Source organism: Seriola lalandi, unplaced genomic scaffold, assembly GCF_002814215.2.
Source record: "Seriola lalandi dorsalis isolate HSWRI2012SDOR001 ecotype SW California unplaced genomic scaffold, Sedor1 jcf7180002053711, whole genome shotgun sequence".
NCBI classification, from domain to species: domain Eukaryota; kingdom Metazoa; phylum Chordata; class Actinopteri; order Carangiformes; family Carangidae; genus Seriola; species Seriola lalandi.
In genome coordinates, this window is record NW_019524264.1 from 215,514 (window position 1) to 233,852 (window position 18,339).

The 18,339-nt window shown below is 41.5% G+C and overlaps 2 protein-coding genes across 3 annotated transcripts in view; both read right to left on the bottom strand.

The window, feature by feature from the left end:
• Nucleotides 1–1,619: 1,619 nt before the first annotated feature.
• kbtbd11 (kelch repeat and BTB (POZ) domain containing 11) lies at nt 1,620–6,645 on the bottom strand. The gene is made up of 2 exons (XM_023401649.2): nt 6,014–6,645; nt 1,620–5,350 (listed from the first exon to the last, which is right to left on the bottom strand). The coding sequence occupies exon 2, from the start codon at nt 5,257–5,259 to the stop codon at nt 3,352–3,354; it is 1,908 nt and encodes a 635-aa protein (XP_023257417.1). The 5' UTR covers nt 5,260–5,350; nt 6,014–6,645; the 3' UTR covers nt 1,620–3,351.
• Nucleotides 6,646–8,346: 1,701 nt separating this feature from the next.
• arhgef10 (Rho guanine nucleotide exchange factor (GEF) 10) overlaps nt 8,347–18,339 on the bottom strand; it is a 49,620-nt gene continuing 39,627 nt past the window's right edge. For both annotated transcript variants that reach the window (XM_023401645.2, XM_023401643.2), the window contains 4 exons: nt 17,295–17,469; nt 10,407–10,529; nt 9,374–9,899; nt 8,347–9,285 (listed from right to left, as the gene is read on the bottom strand). In XM_023401645.2, the coding sequence (XP_023257413.1) occupies nt 9,394–9,899; nt 10,407–10,529; nt 17,295–17,469 (804 nt within the window). In that variant the 3' untranslated portion in view covers nt 8,347–9,285; nt 9,374–9,393. The remainder of the gene's footprint in view (nt 9,286–9,373; nt 9,900–10,406; nt 10,530–17,294; nt 17,470–18,339) is intronic.

Consider the following 18,339-nt stretch of genomic DNA (forward strand, 5'->3'; position numbering starts at 1 on the left):
TCCTTCTGAAAATACCAACATGCCCCTGCAACATACATTTCTGTCTGGGTATAGGTTCAAAATCATATGTGTGTGTGTGTATATATATATATATGCATATGAGCGATATTGGCCTTGAAGTTGGGATGTGGGCTGAATGAAAGACAAAATAAACTTGACAAAAAAAATGGGTCAACTTGACTTTTTTCTAACAACTGTTGCTATGTATGTCATTAAAATCATTGGACCTTGATGTAAATTAATTGTTTTGTGTAGATTTTCTAGTTTTATAAATTTCAAAAACACAATCTTCCCCTTACAGATAAGAAATTCAGTGAGAATAAAACACACTGGTATGACCAGTTGCCAGTAGTAAGATCCTGTTGTAAAACTGACTGATTATTGCATCAGAGCAAACAAAAAGTACACTCACCATGGAGACAAGTTTGTTGTTTCCTGCTTGTGATCCCATTCCAATTGCTCAGTCAGGTCACCTAATGATGCATTTAAAGCAACATACCCAAGAAAATGAATGTGCAACTATCTTGGAGTTGCAAACTGTAGCTGCTGTTTAGCAAAAAGTTACGTGGTTTCACTTTAAGACACATTTAAATACTTGACGACAACACTCAACTTTGTTCAACACAGCAGTCAACATGTCTGCCCTTTTGTTGTTGTTGTGAAAACAGAAATAATATAAAGTACATGTAAGCACAGCTAATTATACCATGGCCACGTCTGTGATAATGTTGTGTTATTTATGTGTTTCACTGTAACCTGTGACTTCTGTTCACCTGCAATCCACACAACTTGTTACCCTGACGACTTGAATTTAAAGGTTTCTGAGTTTTTAAAATTTTTTTTTTTTTACCTTGTTTGACTTTCTGTAGATAAAAAAAAAATGATGGTGGTGGAAATGGGCTTCAATCAGCATTTTATTTTCTCTCATATTAAGCACTTGACTCTTGATCCGCTGATGATGGATATGATTGGCTTGTAATTAAGAGCTCCTGCATCACTCATAACTGGTCTAGCTCTATGGTGTTTACAATGGCTTAAACTCAACTCACAGATTTCCCCTTAAGCTAATACTAGTTAATAATTATTACAACATTTATTTTTTAGTTATTTGCAAGAAAAATACAGTAAACAAACCTCTTAAATGTTTTGAGGTGCTTGTTGTGTGAATACACTCATGGTGTCACTGGTTTAAACAAGCAACCACCGCATGTTGCCAGATTTTCCCTGAGGGTGTTTTTTGCATGATCTCCCTTTCAAAAATATTTCACAGGCAGCAACGAGAAGAATGTGACAAATGAAATAACACAATGATCAAAAGCTGGATTTACTATAATGATGTTCACAATGGTGTAAACTCACGCAGCCTACTGACATGGAATTTCCCTTCATGTTATACTCTGAATATTACAATTACTGTACATTCATTGGCAAGGAAAACACAGTCACATTAGTTCTTACATGCTTTGTTGGCCAAGAGCTAATGTTTGTGCAGCAGTATTACTTTGTGCTGTTATAGTCAGTGCCCACTAGATGGCAGGTCAGTTCCATGCGTGACAGACCTGCCAAAACGAAGCAGCACGTCACCATCATGCTCCACACATATTCAGAAAACCAGATCATTTTCAGACACAAAATATTTTATTTGAAGCACTTAATTCTGACCGATAAACATTATCCAACAGCTTATTTGTTAGCCCACTCCATATGCCATGAACAGGAAGCCTTTAGCGTTGCATTACTTTACTGTCCATCACAGCAGCAGATCCAAAACTACCAAGTCCTTACATAAAAGAATTCACAAAAATACAGATGCCAGCCAGCCAGCCAAAATATCAAAACCACATCCATTTTGTCTGAGTCACATTGACTTGCATGGAGACACTTCTACAAATATTATCAAAAGCAATTTGTTCCAAGAATAAATCAGCATTAGCTTCCATACAAAACTCCCGCTGTGTTATTGCAGCTGCAAACAAGTACTGTGAAATGTCTAAAAGAAGGAAATTTAGAGCAGAATTGGTACTAATGTGCACTGATGCAAGAAGAACATGGTTAATTAGTGTCATAAAACTTCTTCGTTGAAGCAGTGAGGGCCATGACCTGAAATGAAGCACAGTGGTCTCAGTTGATGTTTGACTTTAAAGGGATGGGCCCTCACCAGGGAAGTAACCTGGTAACAGGTGAGCAGGCTGTTACTCTGAAACACAGACAGGGAAGGTGAGATTAAAGCAGCTTCTCTGTGTAATCTGCGGGACTGGGTTAAACCTTCCAGAAAACACCTGTTAGCAGCAAACACGATGCCCTTCCTCCTACAAAAACTACTGCTTTACTTTTTGACTCGACTGGGGTGACGTCTAAAGAATGCTTTTCATTAAGAACTTAATCCACAAAAGATGTGAAAATACACTATATGTAAGTTTGATAGATTTATTATAGCCTGACAGAATTATTATGCATCTTTGGCAAATGTACTAAATGTAGGACCTGTTACAACCGTGAGTAGGCACTATAAGCAAAATAGCATATTCTGAATCTAAAAATAAAAGTAGTTCATGTATTGTAGTGTGGAAATGCAGAGTTGCATTGACTGATAAGGTCCCCTGAATTACGATTAGGTACTATGAGTTCCATAACTGCTTAGCCACGATGAATATTTATGTGGCTTAAAAGACGGATGCAGTAGTTTCTTTTTTTTTTTTACTGATCATAATGTGACAATATTTCACAGGATTAATCGAAGGCGATGCAGGTCAGGGTTTGAGAAATATTGTACTCCTACTCATTTCATAGTTTCTACTAAATAGCACAGCATTACAGCAGACCCACCTGTATATTCTGTTTCATTTGCATAGAACCTGTGTTGCATCGTTCATAAAGCGCACTATAACTGCTTCCATACGGGTTTTTTTCTACAATTTTCAAGAAAACACTTGTTTTTGTTACCAAAGTCACCAGTAAACTAGTTAATATGTTCTAAATAATTTCTATTCTAACTACAAAATTGCACCAAAACGAAACTGAACACAGGAAATACACAAAATGATCCACAGTCACTTTCATCATGTCATCATCTATAGTCAGTTACAAGTATGGTTGCATTCATTCAACACTAAAGAAAAAGTTTTATTTTTAAGGCTTAACCCTGTAGACGCATTAAATTGCCATGCAAATACACACATTCCATTGCAAGCAGGCAATGAGACACTGAGATAGAAAGCTGACATTGAAGAGTGTATATAAGGTTTGCTTATTCCAGTTTTGCTATGACCCATGGAGTGTGTTATTCTGGATCTCTCTCACACACACACACACACACACACACACACACACACACACACGTGCACACACACACTATGTAACTTTCTCGGGCTTTTCAGGCAAAGTGAGAACAAAAGGGAAAAGAACGCCTTTGGCCTCCAGAGGCGCCCTGAGCGTCTCTTCAACAAAGTAGGCGTTCTCCTCCTCCACTACAAACTGGAGAGTCTGGGCTTTGTTCACACAGTAGATGCAGTTCTCGATAACAGCACACCTGAAGGGTAAATGACTTCCAAGCCTCTGTGAAGCGCAATCATGCCACATTTTCACTATGGTGTTGTATTTGAAAACGTTAATGCCCTGCTCACGGTTGACGTCAAAGCGGTAGATGAAGCTTTTGAAAGCCACCATGTCGGTGGACTTCTTCCTGCTGTTGTTGTAGGGGCACTCCTGCCACTCGTCCCTCTTGGGGTCGTACTTAAGAAGGCGGTAGAAGAGGGAGCCGCCTGAAACATAAAGTTCTCCACTGCAGGTGGTGGCTTCGTGGGCCACCGCGAAGGCTCCCTTGGGCAAGGGGGCCACCGTGGTCCAGCGGTCCATGCGAGGGTCATATTTTTCCACTGTAAACAAACACTCCCCTCCAATGGCGTACAAGTAGCCATCCATAGACACAAGCTTTAGCTGGGCACGAGCCTGGTTCAGTGGTCTGACCTCAGCCCAGCGGTTGGTTATGGGGTTGTAACAGAAGACTTTGTCGGAAACCTTGCCCTTGTCCCCGTAGCCCTTTATTCCCCCTGCCACAAACAGGTAATTATACATGGTGCAGATCCCACACCCTTTAGTGTTTATGTCCTCAGGCATCGCAGTCAGAGGTCTCCAGTCATTTGCTGTTTCGTTAAAGTGGTAAATCATATGGTTCTCCTCTAAAGACCCCACCGACAAGGGGCTCTGCGGTCGGCTGCCACAGCGGCTTGGCGGCCGGCTCCCAACTCGATCGAACACATCATTTATCTCTGCGACCATCAGAGTCTTCCTCCCCTCCATTCTCTTCTTCAGGATCAGATCCCTCTCAGACCCAGTCAGACGGCCGTACACAGCGGGGTCTTTGAGGATCTGGAGGAAATTGTCACTCATGAAGCCGTAGGCCGTCTCCTTCAGTTCGCTCAGTCGCTGCTTTTTGGCGATGGTCAGAATCTCGTAGCAGTTCTCTGCACGGATTTGTTCAGACATGGAGTCCATGGCCGCCTGGACAGCACAGGGGATCTGAAGGATTTTAGCGCCTGTGATGACGTCCACAACGTTGTCCTTGCCAACATTCATCTGGGAAGTGTAAACATAGTCTATCAGTGTAGACAAAGTCTTGTAGCTCACTCCCTTCACTTTCAGGATATCTCGTGACAGCCGTGCTTTGAAGTAGTCGCTCTTCTCTGCCAGGACAGACTTGTGAGCGCTAATCGTCTGCCCGCCCACTTCGATGACTAAATCAGGCTCTTTTTTAGCCTGTGCGTTTTCAGCCTCCTGGCTGAGGTTCGATTTTAAGATTGGCCGATCAGTTTCCTGTTTGGCTTGGCTAGACAAGCATACAGAGGAATCTGCACCGTAAGACACTTTAGCTCTGGCGCCGTTGTGGATTTCACTGCTTGTACAATTTTGTTGCATGCCAGCGATGTGATTGGAAACAGTGGAGTCAGTATGAAGAGGGAGATCTAGCGCTCCCTTATCATTGGAGAGGTGGAACTGATCAGCTCTTGAGATGTACGAGCCGTTACCTTTCTGATGATCGATATGATTATTCTCCATCAGTCTTCCATCCAACAGGTATTCCTTCTCAAACACTGGAGGAGGGCTGAAATCCTTGTCATCCTGCAGGAATCCCTTAACATAACCTGGACATAAATTCCCGTCTTTGTCGGGAGGTGTGACAAGGTCAGGGTTCACAGCGTGGAGGATGACATCAGCCTCCACAGTGATGGTCCCTCCGCACTGCCTGCGACCCTCATTCATGCTGATGTGCTCACTGGTGATGGGAGACGGCGTCTTCACCGATCATGCTGAGTGGATAGAAAAACTTGTGACTGTGCTCCTCTCTCTTCACCTACAGGGGGGAAAACAAGGAGAGAATTTAACCAAGACTAAACAGAGGTGGGAGAAATGACTCTTGAGGCTGCAAAGACTTCTTTATTCTCTAAGGGGCGCCATTTCTCTGGTTAAAAACAGCATGGAAACCGTGAAATTTAAAGGAAAATATTACTTTGTTCTGCCATTGCCAACTATGATGTGAAATACATTCCTGTACGTGCCATTATTTCAGTCAATACATTACTTTACTTTATTTATAGAGCGCATTTCATGCACAACATTGAAGCAGCGCAACGTTTTAAGTGCATCTTTGTCTGACCTTTGAAATCTAAGTATTGCCAACATGCAGCTTCTTGAGGCTGTAAAACTGCAAGACCTACTGCAACCATCACCCTGCCTGTCCGTTATTTGTGATAATCTGGAGATATTCCATACGCATGCGCACATGGTGTCGCGCTGATGGGGGGGAATTAATCTCTAATATCACGGGCAAAGGGCGGTTGTAATTATATACCGAAAACTGATGTATAACGCATTCCCCGACCTTATCGATCAAACAATGAGAAAACAGTTGATTCAGTCGAGTCATAAAGGAAAAGGAGGTGTTTGACTGTAATCTCAGCCACATTAGAATCTACACAGAAGGATTTCTCTCTATTAGCAGTTTAATGTGACCTACCTGCGTTTCCTCGCTGTGATTCAACAACTCGGCACCAGCAGTTTCCCTGCCAGTCCCTCCACAAAGCTCAGTTACGTAAGGCAGTCGCAATCCTGATGAAGCAGTCAGACTGTGCTCCCCTGGATGACTTTACTTCACCGACAATTTCCAGCTTGTTTATACCTTCCGTTCACCTTTGCTCCAGCGAGTCTCTTGGACTGTTGCTTTCATCCGCTCCTGCGATGAAATCTCCCCGGGCTCCGTGCTGGAGGCGCGGCAGGGGGACGATCAAACAGTCATTTCAGGTCGCACCACCTCCTTCAGATCAGCCGTCGCCAAGTAATTTCCTCCGGTGGAAGCTGAGGAGAGCTGCTGCGCACATCCAGCTTCCTTTCCTCCAGGAAACTAGAGCTGTCCAGCGTGGACAGCAGGGATACTAGCTCTCAGCTGTCAGGACACTGATTTTTGTTATTTTCTTCTTCTTCTTTTTTTTTTTCAACAGATGACTACAGTGAGGCGGTTATTATTGATCTAAACCACGCCCCATTCAGTTGGTATTAACCCTACTCTCAACAGCACGAGGCTCCATCTGTTGTCCTCGCGCTGGACGCATCCAAGAGATGCGACATTCCTTTACGCATCATCCCTATCCTGGGTACCACAATGGATGGGTGGAGAGTAGGGGGTGGGGGTTAGGGGGGGACATGGAATGGGATATATGGGAAATCCCTCCCTCCTCTTATGCCTGTACACACATATAGTCTATAGCATATAGCAATCCCAACCAGAAACCTTTTATTTTATAATAAAAGAAATGTGTGACCCTTCATTTAAATAACCCATATAAAATCCAATGCCTATTGGAATATTACCTTACTACTAGTGTATATTATAATAAAATTAAATGAACGACACTCCATCGCCTTCATATGTATTTTGTATTGCAGTAACGCTTAAGTAGTAAAAATCAATAAATGGTCCATTAGTACACACCACCTGTTTGTGCATGAGAGTTTATCACAATGTCTGTAGAGCTGACTGAACCTTTCCTTGAAATAAATTGCATGTGTGTACTTGAGGCAAGTTTGACACAAAACTTAGCAATGCTCTATGAATGTGAGACACACTTTCCTTCTTGTAGTGATCAAAAACTGTCTGATCAATCTGAGTTCAATGGGAGATACAGTCCGAAACAATCAGGGTGAAGCATAATGTACTGTATGTCTGTGTAGTAAAAGTAATCATGTGATTTGTATGGAAAAGTAACCTTAGAAGTGGAAATGTCATGGGCACGCGTGTCACTCCAGTGACACAAGAAGCATGTGAGACATGTACACTCAAAAGGCATATCCTCAAAAGGGCAGCAGCTGCAGTAGCCGGCGTTTTTATCCAGGGTCTGTAACCTTCCCTCTGCGGAGACTGCGCGTCTTAACAACCGGTCTTCAAATACAAAAATAGAGGGCAGCCACTGCGAGGGCATCACACAACTATCAGCCCTGTGAGATTAGACAGCATTCAGCTGGGAGGTTTTAATGCCAGATATTCTGAGAACAAAGACTCGCTGAGGACTGATACAGACACACACAAAATGCGTATCTCCATGGAAACCTCAGGGTCAGAGGGAAAACAAAAGATTTCCAGTCACAGAGTTCTCTTGATATGCGAGAAATGGCAACACCCAGCCAAACAAACTGATAACTGGGTTACTTACTGAGACTGAGGCGAAGCCATCTTCTACTCCTAGTTAATAAATACAAGTCAGTATTTAGTTACAGAAGTTAAAGATTATCTCAGGTAGATACTACCAAAAAAAAAAAAAAAATCAGATCAGATAATATTTAGGATCATCCTAGGGTGCTGCGGATTGTAGCATGTGAAAAACTCCAACTTGGAGTCATCTCATCTATTTTTGATAGAACTGACAATATAGTGAAACATGGTTGCGCAACAGTGGACGTGGGCGTTATAAGAGAGAAAATGTCTTGACCCTCTCTGTTCGGCAGTGGGAGAAATGAGCAGTGAAATCCAGGAAGAGCTGTATCAGGCTCAGTTCCTGCGGCCCCTCAGGCACATTGCTAGTCCCTGCATGTACTGATGGCTGCACACAGTTTGAGTGGAACAGAAGTACAAGGTTACTTTAGAGTCAAGAAAAATAGGCACACTGACACCGTTTCCTCCTTCTTTTATGTCCCAATACTGCCACTTGTTTTGAATATGATAAAAATCAGCACCTTCTCATTATTTTGTTTGGCTTTGAACTTTTCCAAACTGCAGAAAAGCTGCCACGTGGTTGACGTATTCTGGATAAACATGCTCACTAAAGCTCACAGAAATGCATGCATGAAATACACAAGTTTGCTCAATAAAACAATGTTTATGGATTTGTTAAAATACATAACAGACGTACAGACAAAATGTGACAAATGTATAAAGCTTTTTGTCTTTTTTCTTTTAAATATCGTTATGTGAGAAACAAAGATGCATTAGGGGAAAAAAAAAAAAAAAAAAAACCTCTTGTGGTGATAACAACTCTTTCTTCCCTTTATGAATAGAAACCTGGCCAGCCAGGGATTCTCCTCAAGCCTTCTCAAACTAATTCAGTCATTGAAATTTTTTATCCCTTTGCTCTCTTAACAGAATAGTTGGAGCACTGCACAAGCTGGTCCAATAGCAAAATGATCTGATTCCATAGAAACTCTGACCCCTAAACTCCAACACATGTAATCCTGAGTTGTCATACTTCATATTTACAACTCTGGCCTTGACAGATGATCTAAAGTCCGGCAAAAACCTAATCCTAATCTTACAAGAAACGTTTATGTAACAGTTTCAAAGCCCAGTCGTTACCTTACACGCCTTTCAAGCAAGACAATTTTGTTTCTTTTCAACACTGATTTAAATACTGCAGTCCTATACAGTCCACTGGTATGGCACAAACACTGGAGAGTAATGAAATGTATTAACCATGTTACAGAACAACCATCAACTTTGTCAGATGGTGAAATTAAAGACCTTTCATTGTTTCCGACTGAATACATCCTTAACAAGTACAGTATATCCTTTGACTGGTCTGTAGGCTGGTGTTTGCACCATCAAGCATCACGATTGAGTGGTTTTATCGACCCTTCGTTCTTTTATGGTAGGAGACATCATTAGAAACATTGTGGAAATAATGCTTGATGCAGTTCTGGTTTAAATAACACATTTAGTTGTTTTTGATTCATCTCAAATATTCTGTGAAGTGTAACACCAGATCTCCTTGTGTGAATTGTGTGTAGCACTTCTGTTTTAACCTGAAAGAAAGACAGAAAAAAAGGTTAAATCTCACAGGTATGTAATAAAATTTTGTACTTGTAACTGGTAAAATGCTATTTTACTAACCTATCAAGGTGTTTTTAAAGTCACATGTTAAGTAGGGGAATCTGCCAGATCATGATAGTGGAAGTGGTGTCCTCATGGCGAGACTGTTTGGTCTTTTTGTTCACCCTGCGGTGACCCAAACCTCCGGACACCACCAGCAGAGAGCTGACATCCACCTTGCTTGAGCGGCGGCCCCTCTGGTGGTGGGCCGGGTCATGGAGCATGTCATAAAGAGCCCCGTCCTCCGGCCCGTGCTCCAAGGAGCCCTGGGATGGAGCTAGTGAGCCGCAGGATGATGAGGACACGTTGTCCTGGAGAGCCATGGTGGTGCAGCCTGCTTCCCCCAACCACACGCCTCGTCCCTGAGGAGGAGTCAGGGCTGAATCTGAGGGCAGCTGGGTGCTCTCCACATCCTCTGTGTCTGTTGGCTGGACCGAGGTGGGAGGGGTGGAGGAGGGCAGGCCAGAGGGCCGGTTACACACTGCAGCAGCCACAGTGAGGAACTTGACTGGTCCGCAGTGAGCGTGTAAGGACACCATGCCCCGACCTGACAAGTACAGCGAAATAAGTATTCATCCGGTTTGTTTCACACACTGATGTCTGAGAAGTGAAACTAATAACCTGCAACTTTATCTAATGTCTGATTTGCCTCTTTTTTCTGCAAATAACCATATAATATAATTCAGTCTCACTAAGAATCATCATTAGATTAATTATCTATTAACCTTCTTAGTAAAGAGGAAGAGTAAAGCAGTCAAGGATGGGTCTCCTCTAAAGGTCAGCATTACATGGAATTTTATAATGAATCTAATTGATGATCAACAGAGAAAAATTTATTGTTTATGCTTTTGTCAACTAAAAATGCCAAATATTTCCTGATTTTCATTCTAAAATGTGAGGATTTGCTAGTTTCCTCTGTTTGAACACCTGTGGGCAAGACATAGCAGACAATTTCTGTCATGCTGAGGGAAATTGTTAATTAAAATAATGATTAGTTTGGAGCCCTATATGTAAGTACGTTTGAAAATGTGATACAGTGATGTATCAGTGTTACCTGTGACCTTGGGGATCCCCTGCAGTCTGGGGACAGAGAGAGCCACAGTCACCCCCAGGTTGGTCCCTACCAGAAGCAGACCATGACAGACCAGCAGACTGCTCACTGACACTCTTTGGTTCCCTTTGGATAAAAACAAAAGCAGAACACGGGTTTAATCTTACACAGATCAAGTCTCTTTATTAAGTAAATCTGTTGACAATTTTGTTAAAATATAATGTGAAACAGTCAGAGAATGATTCTTTGCAGAGATATCCTCCAACCCTGGGTGATTTAAAGTGTCAGGCGTGAACAGTTGGACCCCACATAGATGCACCGTGCACACTTGTGTCTCCTGGAAAATCAGAAAAGTGCATCGTTAATGGTCCACTTCACTGGGCTTGAATACAGTGTGGTGCGTGGGAGGGAGGGCGGGTTGTATCTGTTTTAGTGTGTAGGGGCATTTCTGCAGCGATGATGTTCAACGGTTATTTGTCTCCGGGGGAACGTAAAGAGGAGCCTGAATAAAAGCTGCTCTTTTCAAGTGTCTGAACACAGAAAAATGCACCATTATGGTCCGCTGTGAGTCAAACAAACAAACACAAAAGTGTTATGTAACAGCATGCTGTAATGCTGTAATTAAACAGGGAGCTCTGCCTCTATTGAGAAAGCTTGTGGCAGCTACAAAAGAACAATCTGATCTGACCTTTTATTTTCCTTCCTGGTCTGAGAAATCATTGTGATGCCACTTTGGACTGTAAAAGCTGCTATTGTTAAGTTAACAGCACCTTTCAGCAAGGATGGCAATAAAGTCGTGCTTGCTGACAGTCTGTGTTAGGTGACTTATTATGTGCAATTTGGCTCTCGTGTCAGACCATCCCCTCACGGGAGCTATGTCAGGAATAAGCTATGTAAGAAATGGTATCTAGTCAGACATTTTTATCATCATTTTTTATGATTGTAATAAGAATCTGGGGTTTGGCGAAAAATGTCCTTTCAGTCCTGCTATGTGGGAGGCGAGACTGTCATGAGTCATTACTGCTCTAACAGCTTGACTTGAATTTCCTCCCTCAAAGTAATCCTCTTGGGCTTTAGGAAAAATTACTGCCAGTCTCTCTGCCTGACCCCCCTCACTAGAGCTGACCCCTTGCATGGGGCACACACACGACATACTGCCACACTTCCAGGAATCCTGCCAGATAGGCAGGCAGGTACAGTGGAAGACACAGCTCTGCGTCTTGCCCACATGTGCTTCTAATGAGGGCCCAGGGTGAGCAGAAACACACAGACTGCTGGTCGGGGACCTTGCTCAACTTCCTCCTTTCATAATATTTGGAGTTCCCCACCCAGAGGGTGAACTAAAATAAACCCAAAGTGAGCATCAACATGGCCCAGCTCTGGCCCTGATCCTAGACTAGAGCACCACTTTGATCTGCACTTAGTCCTGACAACCACCAGCAGGAGGGAGGAGCAAATCCCAAACATTACAATAATACGCTGTATCAGCCATTCAATCGGTGTAGAAATAAGTCAGATCAGCACAATGTGAATTATCATGGTTTCAGTCTCTATACCTGGAAGTCATACCCTCATTCTATATTACTCCCACTGTAAAGATAATGGAAGTGTTCTAGGGCCTAAATTCACATTTTATCTCAACAGATTTAAATTTTGTTCACTCAATGATAAAAACACAAATTTTATCAGTTGCATCATCGAGTGAGCAAAGTTTAGGGTGCTGTATTTGCTCGCTCGCGGCTCTGTGCTTAGGTATGCTTTGAGCTAAATACACACATACACTAGCATGTCAACAAGCTCACATTGATGATGTTAAAATGCAGATGTTTTACTGGCATAATATTTACTGTGCTCACCAGTTAGTGTATCATGTTAGCATGCTAACATTTATTGATTATATGAGCAGAGGATCAAAGTGAATATAGCAAATTGTGAGGGGGGAAAAAGAATGTCTGTACCAAATTTCTTGGGAATCCAGCAAATAGTTTTCAAGACACGACTGAAAAACAAAATGTGATCCTCATAGGGGAGTCAGGCCAAAGGTCATGAATGCTTGTATACAATTTCATAGAAATCTATCCAGTAGCTGTAGAAATATTTCAGTCTGGATCAAAGTGGCGGACCACGCTGTTTAAAAAAAGCTAAATACTAAATACCATAAGCTTTTTCCAAGAAGACATCAAATTTCAGACAAGTTTTGACTGGAGCTACTTCACAGTGCAGCTACAGCATGTTATCCGTTCCTACCCTGTTGAGTCAGTGCTTGGGTCAGTGCTTGGGTCGCTGAGGGAGTGGATGTTCATTCAGGAATAAGTGTGTTATTCATGTCGGGAGGTGTGCAACAACTGTGGCCTACAAACAAAGAAAAGCTGGAGGTGTTATTTACTGACCCCCCCTGATGTTTGTCTGCCATTAGACCATGCATGGCTGCCTATTTAGGTCACAGAGCAGCAGACAAAGGCAGACATAGCAGCCAGGCAGTCAGCCACTGTCCTCTGAGACATCATCACAGTACAGTTTGCTTTGATGGAGGCCCACTGCCTTTTGAAGTGCTTATTAAGAACTTTTTAAGATATTCCCTCTTTTATTACATTTTAAATTTATTTACAGTTTACACATTGATTTGCCTCTACTTTCCCTTTAAAGTGAGTATTGTAGGACTGTTTTACAGCTTCTGTTCTTGGCCTGATGTAGATTCTTTATCCTACTTTACTTTAGGAAAAGAGATTCAGTGGGCCCACCCTCGTCCCACAGGATGAATATAGAATAAAATAAATCCAAAGTCCAATCAGAAGATCCACAGTTCAGTTCTGGGAATATAAAGAAAAAGTAGTCTGTTTTAACTGCAGGAATTATCATCCAATCAGCTACTGATACCACTAAATTACTCTACAATATGAACTGCATAGGATTCTTTAATAAGCACCAGCTATGAGTTACAGTGGTAATGATGGCTATTACAGCATATTAACCCACTGTGTGTTTAGTGCTTGGAAAAGCAACTCCTCTCTCCAAAGAAGGGAGTTAGCAGAATTGTTCCAACATGCTTGAACATGAGAAGGATAACTCCACCTAGAGCACCACCTGCATTTAACACTGTACCATTCACAGAGGCATTCACACTGAAGAAAACGCCCCATGTTCGCCTCTCTTGTGGTGATATTGTTCACTGGGTCAATCCTGAGCCTGATTGTGTTCTGCAGACAAGCCAAGATTGCATTAGGGTCTGTAATGTAATCGTCCTTTATAATAATATGGACTTCCTGTTATTTTCTTCCCATTTACTGATATTATTTCTGGCTTGTGTCTCAGTAAATAAGAATTAATGGAGCAAAGAACTGTGGATGAAAGACCTGTCACTCTTTGCCTCTCACTCATCGATTACAGTTGGTCCCTCCTGTCCAAACAGTTTGGCTGGCAATTCCAATTACATCAGTTTGTGCAGAAACAGCACATTTTTTGGTCTCATTCTGTTCCCCAGCAGCGGCCAGCAGCGATAAATGCCACTGTGGAACACTATGGAAAACTACAGCTCAAAACACATGGCAAGCAGAGTAGCAGACAGGTGGATTTAATGCAACTGTATTTAAAATTTGCAAATCACAACCTTGTTGGTGGTTCAAACTGGATAAAAAAATGTTTGATTTCCATGCTGACTGACAGTCCAGGGACCCAGTTAAGTTATCAGCGGAAGTGAGCTGTTAATGGCGAGGCCCGGAGGATGAAAGCTTTCATGTGTGGTGCTCTGCCCCAGAACCAGCTTCCTCTGCGGCTGCATGGATCCTATTAGTCAATATGGGCACTGAGGTCCCAAAGAAGGCTGTTTTTATCATTCACATCTGTCTGACAAAGAGGCCTTCCACTTAACTCTAAACACTGGGCATCAGAGAGAGATTCTTCCACAATATCAAGACACTCCAGATACTCCAAGCAGTTGGTTATTGCTTACATTTTTGCTTGCAATTAGAAATTTCCTTAAAGAAACTTAAAGGATTGTAAATTCAGAGCAGCCAGTACTGTTCATAAATCTGTTTTCTCTACACTCCAAAGCGTGACAATGCAGAAATGCTGTTAAACATTGTGGCACAGTGAATAACTTGTAGCCATGGATACAAAAAGCTGCGAGTGAATGGTTCTTTGTTATAGTTTGTTTTTAACCCCTTCACAGCAGTGGGGTTTGTCTTCATAGCTGCTCCGGCACCTAAGTGACATTTAAACCATCTCTGAAAACCTGATTACACTGATGAATAAATGTTGCTTTAAGTGGGAGAAGAGCCAGATGAAAAGAGCTACTATGCTTTAGCAGATTTTACACAACTTTCACACATCCCCTCATGGCATTTTGTAGCTAAATACTCCTGATGTTATTACTACCTTATGGCAACAATAGAGAAATCCTTCTGAAGACTAAATGTGCACACATGCCAGGCTAATCGCAGCACTGCTAATGATGCTGAAGATGAGATAGCACAGAACAACTACAGGTTGGTCATTAACTGAAGACCACAACACCCATACAGATTAAATCACAACACAAAACAGAACTCAGATCAAAACCTCATTGAAGTATCAAAATATTGTATATTCCAGTTTAAAGAGGAAGGAAAGGAGTGGACTGCCAAAAATAATTTATATGAAACTTCAAGACAACATCAGAAAGAATACTTCAGGAAATGCATGCCAGACCGCAGCTGTCTGCATTACTCAGCATGGAGGAAAAAGAGACTGAGAGCAGGAGTGATTGGATTGCACAAATCCAGACTTCATAACAACAGAAGCAATCTCCTCTCAATAACCAAACAAACAAAAAAATACAGTCATCATTTTAGGCTGTTTGTTTTTGGGTCAAGCTGATGTAACATGACAGATTACAAGATCCAAAGCTACAGGGTGCTCTGATGACTTCACCCAAGGACGGCTGACACAATAACAGTCATTTGATTTGATCCGAACATCCTCAGCGACAAGGTTTGGCTTAAACACACATGGCAACATATCAGGAAACTGTCCCGGTTTCACATCCCACTAAATACAATATGATCTATTGCCACAGTAACAAAACCAGCCTCAAAGCTAAAGGACATGTGCAGGAACTGAAAGCAGTATTGTTGTGTGATACAATACATGGCCTTGATTTTTGGCATGTACTGTGTGAATTCTTCCTCTAAAACAAATATTTACCCTCCGGAATAAAACTCATCTGGATTCAAATGGTCTGTGAGCTATGGCTCATTTGGCTTGCCTCCGCCTGACACTGTTCTGCAGATGTTACAACCTGTTAATGACAGGTTTACATCTGCGGTGCCTTACACAATCAGGGATCAAGGGTGAGCCACTATGGTGGGATGAAGTAAGTAAAGTGCCTTTCAAAGCAGCATTACTGCACTCACTGGTAATGCTACACTAGATCTGCAGAAGGGAAAAACAACCCTAAGGAACTCCTACACCAAGAGATATTTAAGTTAACCCAAATTACATTAAAAAAAAGCTTGCCATCATTACATTTTGATCAATTGAGGTTAATTGTTAGTGGAAAAGGTGTTTATTTATATTTCTGAAGTGATTCATTTCTTTGTGTAGTTATGTACTCAAAACAAACTCTTGGTCTCTGATGTTTCATGCGGCTGAGGAATGTTATTTTATGCTGAACTCCACTAGTAGCTCAGCTGCGAATATGTCTATATATATATAATATATCAATCTGATGTCATAATTCTGTCTATGTTTTGTCAGTTATTAAAACAGATGTACCGTTATTTATTTATGTTCAACTTAGGGCTGGATTTTCCCTTTAGAAAGTGCTCTTTAGAAAGAGTTAAAATTACTTGAGGAGGTTTTTTTTTCAACACTATGAATAGAGGCAAAATGAGAGGGTCCAAATCAAGTGTTTAGAATAAGGGAGCCTTTGAAAGAGGACGAGAGCGTGACAGACCTGCCATAACAAGAGCTGCCTGGATTAGCACCTACACTGATGTCAGCTAATTACTGACAGGAACCAAGTAAGACAGCACTTTGAAAACATGAAGTCATGGGACCTGCAACACCAACCACGCAAATAGGGTTGTATTTGAATAACTATAGTTGACTAGATGATCACAAGATCGGATATCAAAAGAGAGAACGACCATGCTTTGCTGTTCATTGTCAGACAGTTTGAAACTCACAAAAAGGTTTAAGTCTCCATGAGGCATACAGATCACATTACTGACGGACACTCAACGGAAGGCAAAGAGAATTGAGAGTGATGACGGTGGGTGAATTGATGAAGGTGGTTAAGACCACAGAATCAATATTACTGAGTCTTAAACCACAAGGTTGTATGCAGACCAAGGACTTCTACAAGGTGAGAAAACCTCTATGTTTTCAAATAAGTCACTGTGTGGAATGAATCATAACAGACAATCAAAGTAATAGCATCAGCAGTTTAAACAGGAAGATGTTGCCATGCCAATGCTGCCTCCTACAGGCAAAAAATTAACAGCTACTGGAATTGTTAAATTAGCACCACCTGCAGGCAATGGTAGTTATACCTATATTTTCTTTCTTTGATACCTACTGTGCATGTGTTTTGTTATTTAACATTTTAAACCTGTCGTTTTGGTGACTTTTGAGATGGAATTATGGAATCCTAACCAGATTTTATTTGTTGAAAATGTGAAAATAAAATGTTGGGGATCGGATGCAGAGGCCAAAATAAGAACAGTAAAAAAAAAAAAAGGGATGTAGGTTAACTGTAGTCTGTCTTTGGTGGTGAATATTTCTAACCATGAAAGAAATGTAAATTAAATAATTTTACATAATATTCACTTACAATTCTTTTATTTGAGCATTTAAATCAGATATCAAATCGGACTGGTAATTTGTCTGTCTCAAAATGAAAATGATGCTTACCAGGCAGTGTATTGTGGACAGGTGTAGCAATGTTAATGTCCTGCAGGTGCTCCAGGGTCTCTGTGTGGAAAAGGCGGAGTGTGGAACCAGAGCTGAAGGCGATCCAGATTCCGACACCGGCCACCACCATGTGGGACACCACCATGCCCTCTTCCTGGTGGGCCTCCAGCTGCCTCTGCAAGGGGAAGACAGGGCAGGGTGACAGGACTTAAGCATCACATACTGCACATTCACAATACAGAATTTCATTTCAGAATTTTATGACTGAAGACATCAGAATATTTATAAAACCTACTGGTGCATAGAACAGTATGTAGAACCTACAGGATCTCCGTTATAAGTTATGTCATTCTCATTAGCATTTGCATTAGCTTAAACACGTTTTCAAATCAGTTGCAAGAATGTGCAAAATCTGACAGAAAATGTCCCTTTGCAAGAGAATACAACAAGTTTTTGCACCAACAGCACACAATACTATTATATTAGTAACGTTTTAAGCTCAGTCTAAATGTTCCAGAGGCTACAGGGAGAATGTTTGGCTGTCCCATGTTGGCTGTGTGTGACTACAAACTAGAGAAATATTTGAAAAACCTAAGAGACCAATCAACCCACAGAAAATCTGTCTCAGTCTGTTTAGACTGCAGCAGCTCACGCATTGTTAGTGGCTGTTATGTCTAGGACCCTGTGATTATGCTTTACGATCGAAAATGAAGAATCACATTTCCACAATGGGCAACATAGAATATGATACAATTAGGTTTTTTTCGGGCAACTTGCACCAAAGATGTTTATTCAGAGGTGATGTCAATATTTCTGAAGATAATAAGACTGTCAGTTGTAGTCAAAACAAGAAGCACAAGGACAAGCACAAAGTACTAGTATTTAATAAATCTCATATCAAATCAATTTCATAAACTTTTTCTTAACTCTAGGTTTTCCCTTCATCCAGTAGTTTAAATTAGAATAGTTTCAAATATATGCAGAGTGCAAGTTTGCATTTGGTGCATGGGAAACCAATTACTAGGCTTTTTCCATCTCCACGAGT

Coding starts and splice junctions, on each gene's coding strand:
- kbtbd11 (XM_023401649.2), bottom strand. CDS start 5,259: ATGAATGAGGGTCGCAGGCAGTGCGGAGGGACCATCACTGTGGAGGCT.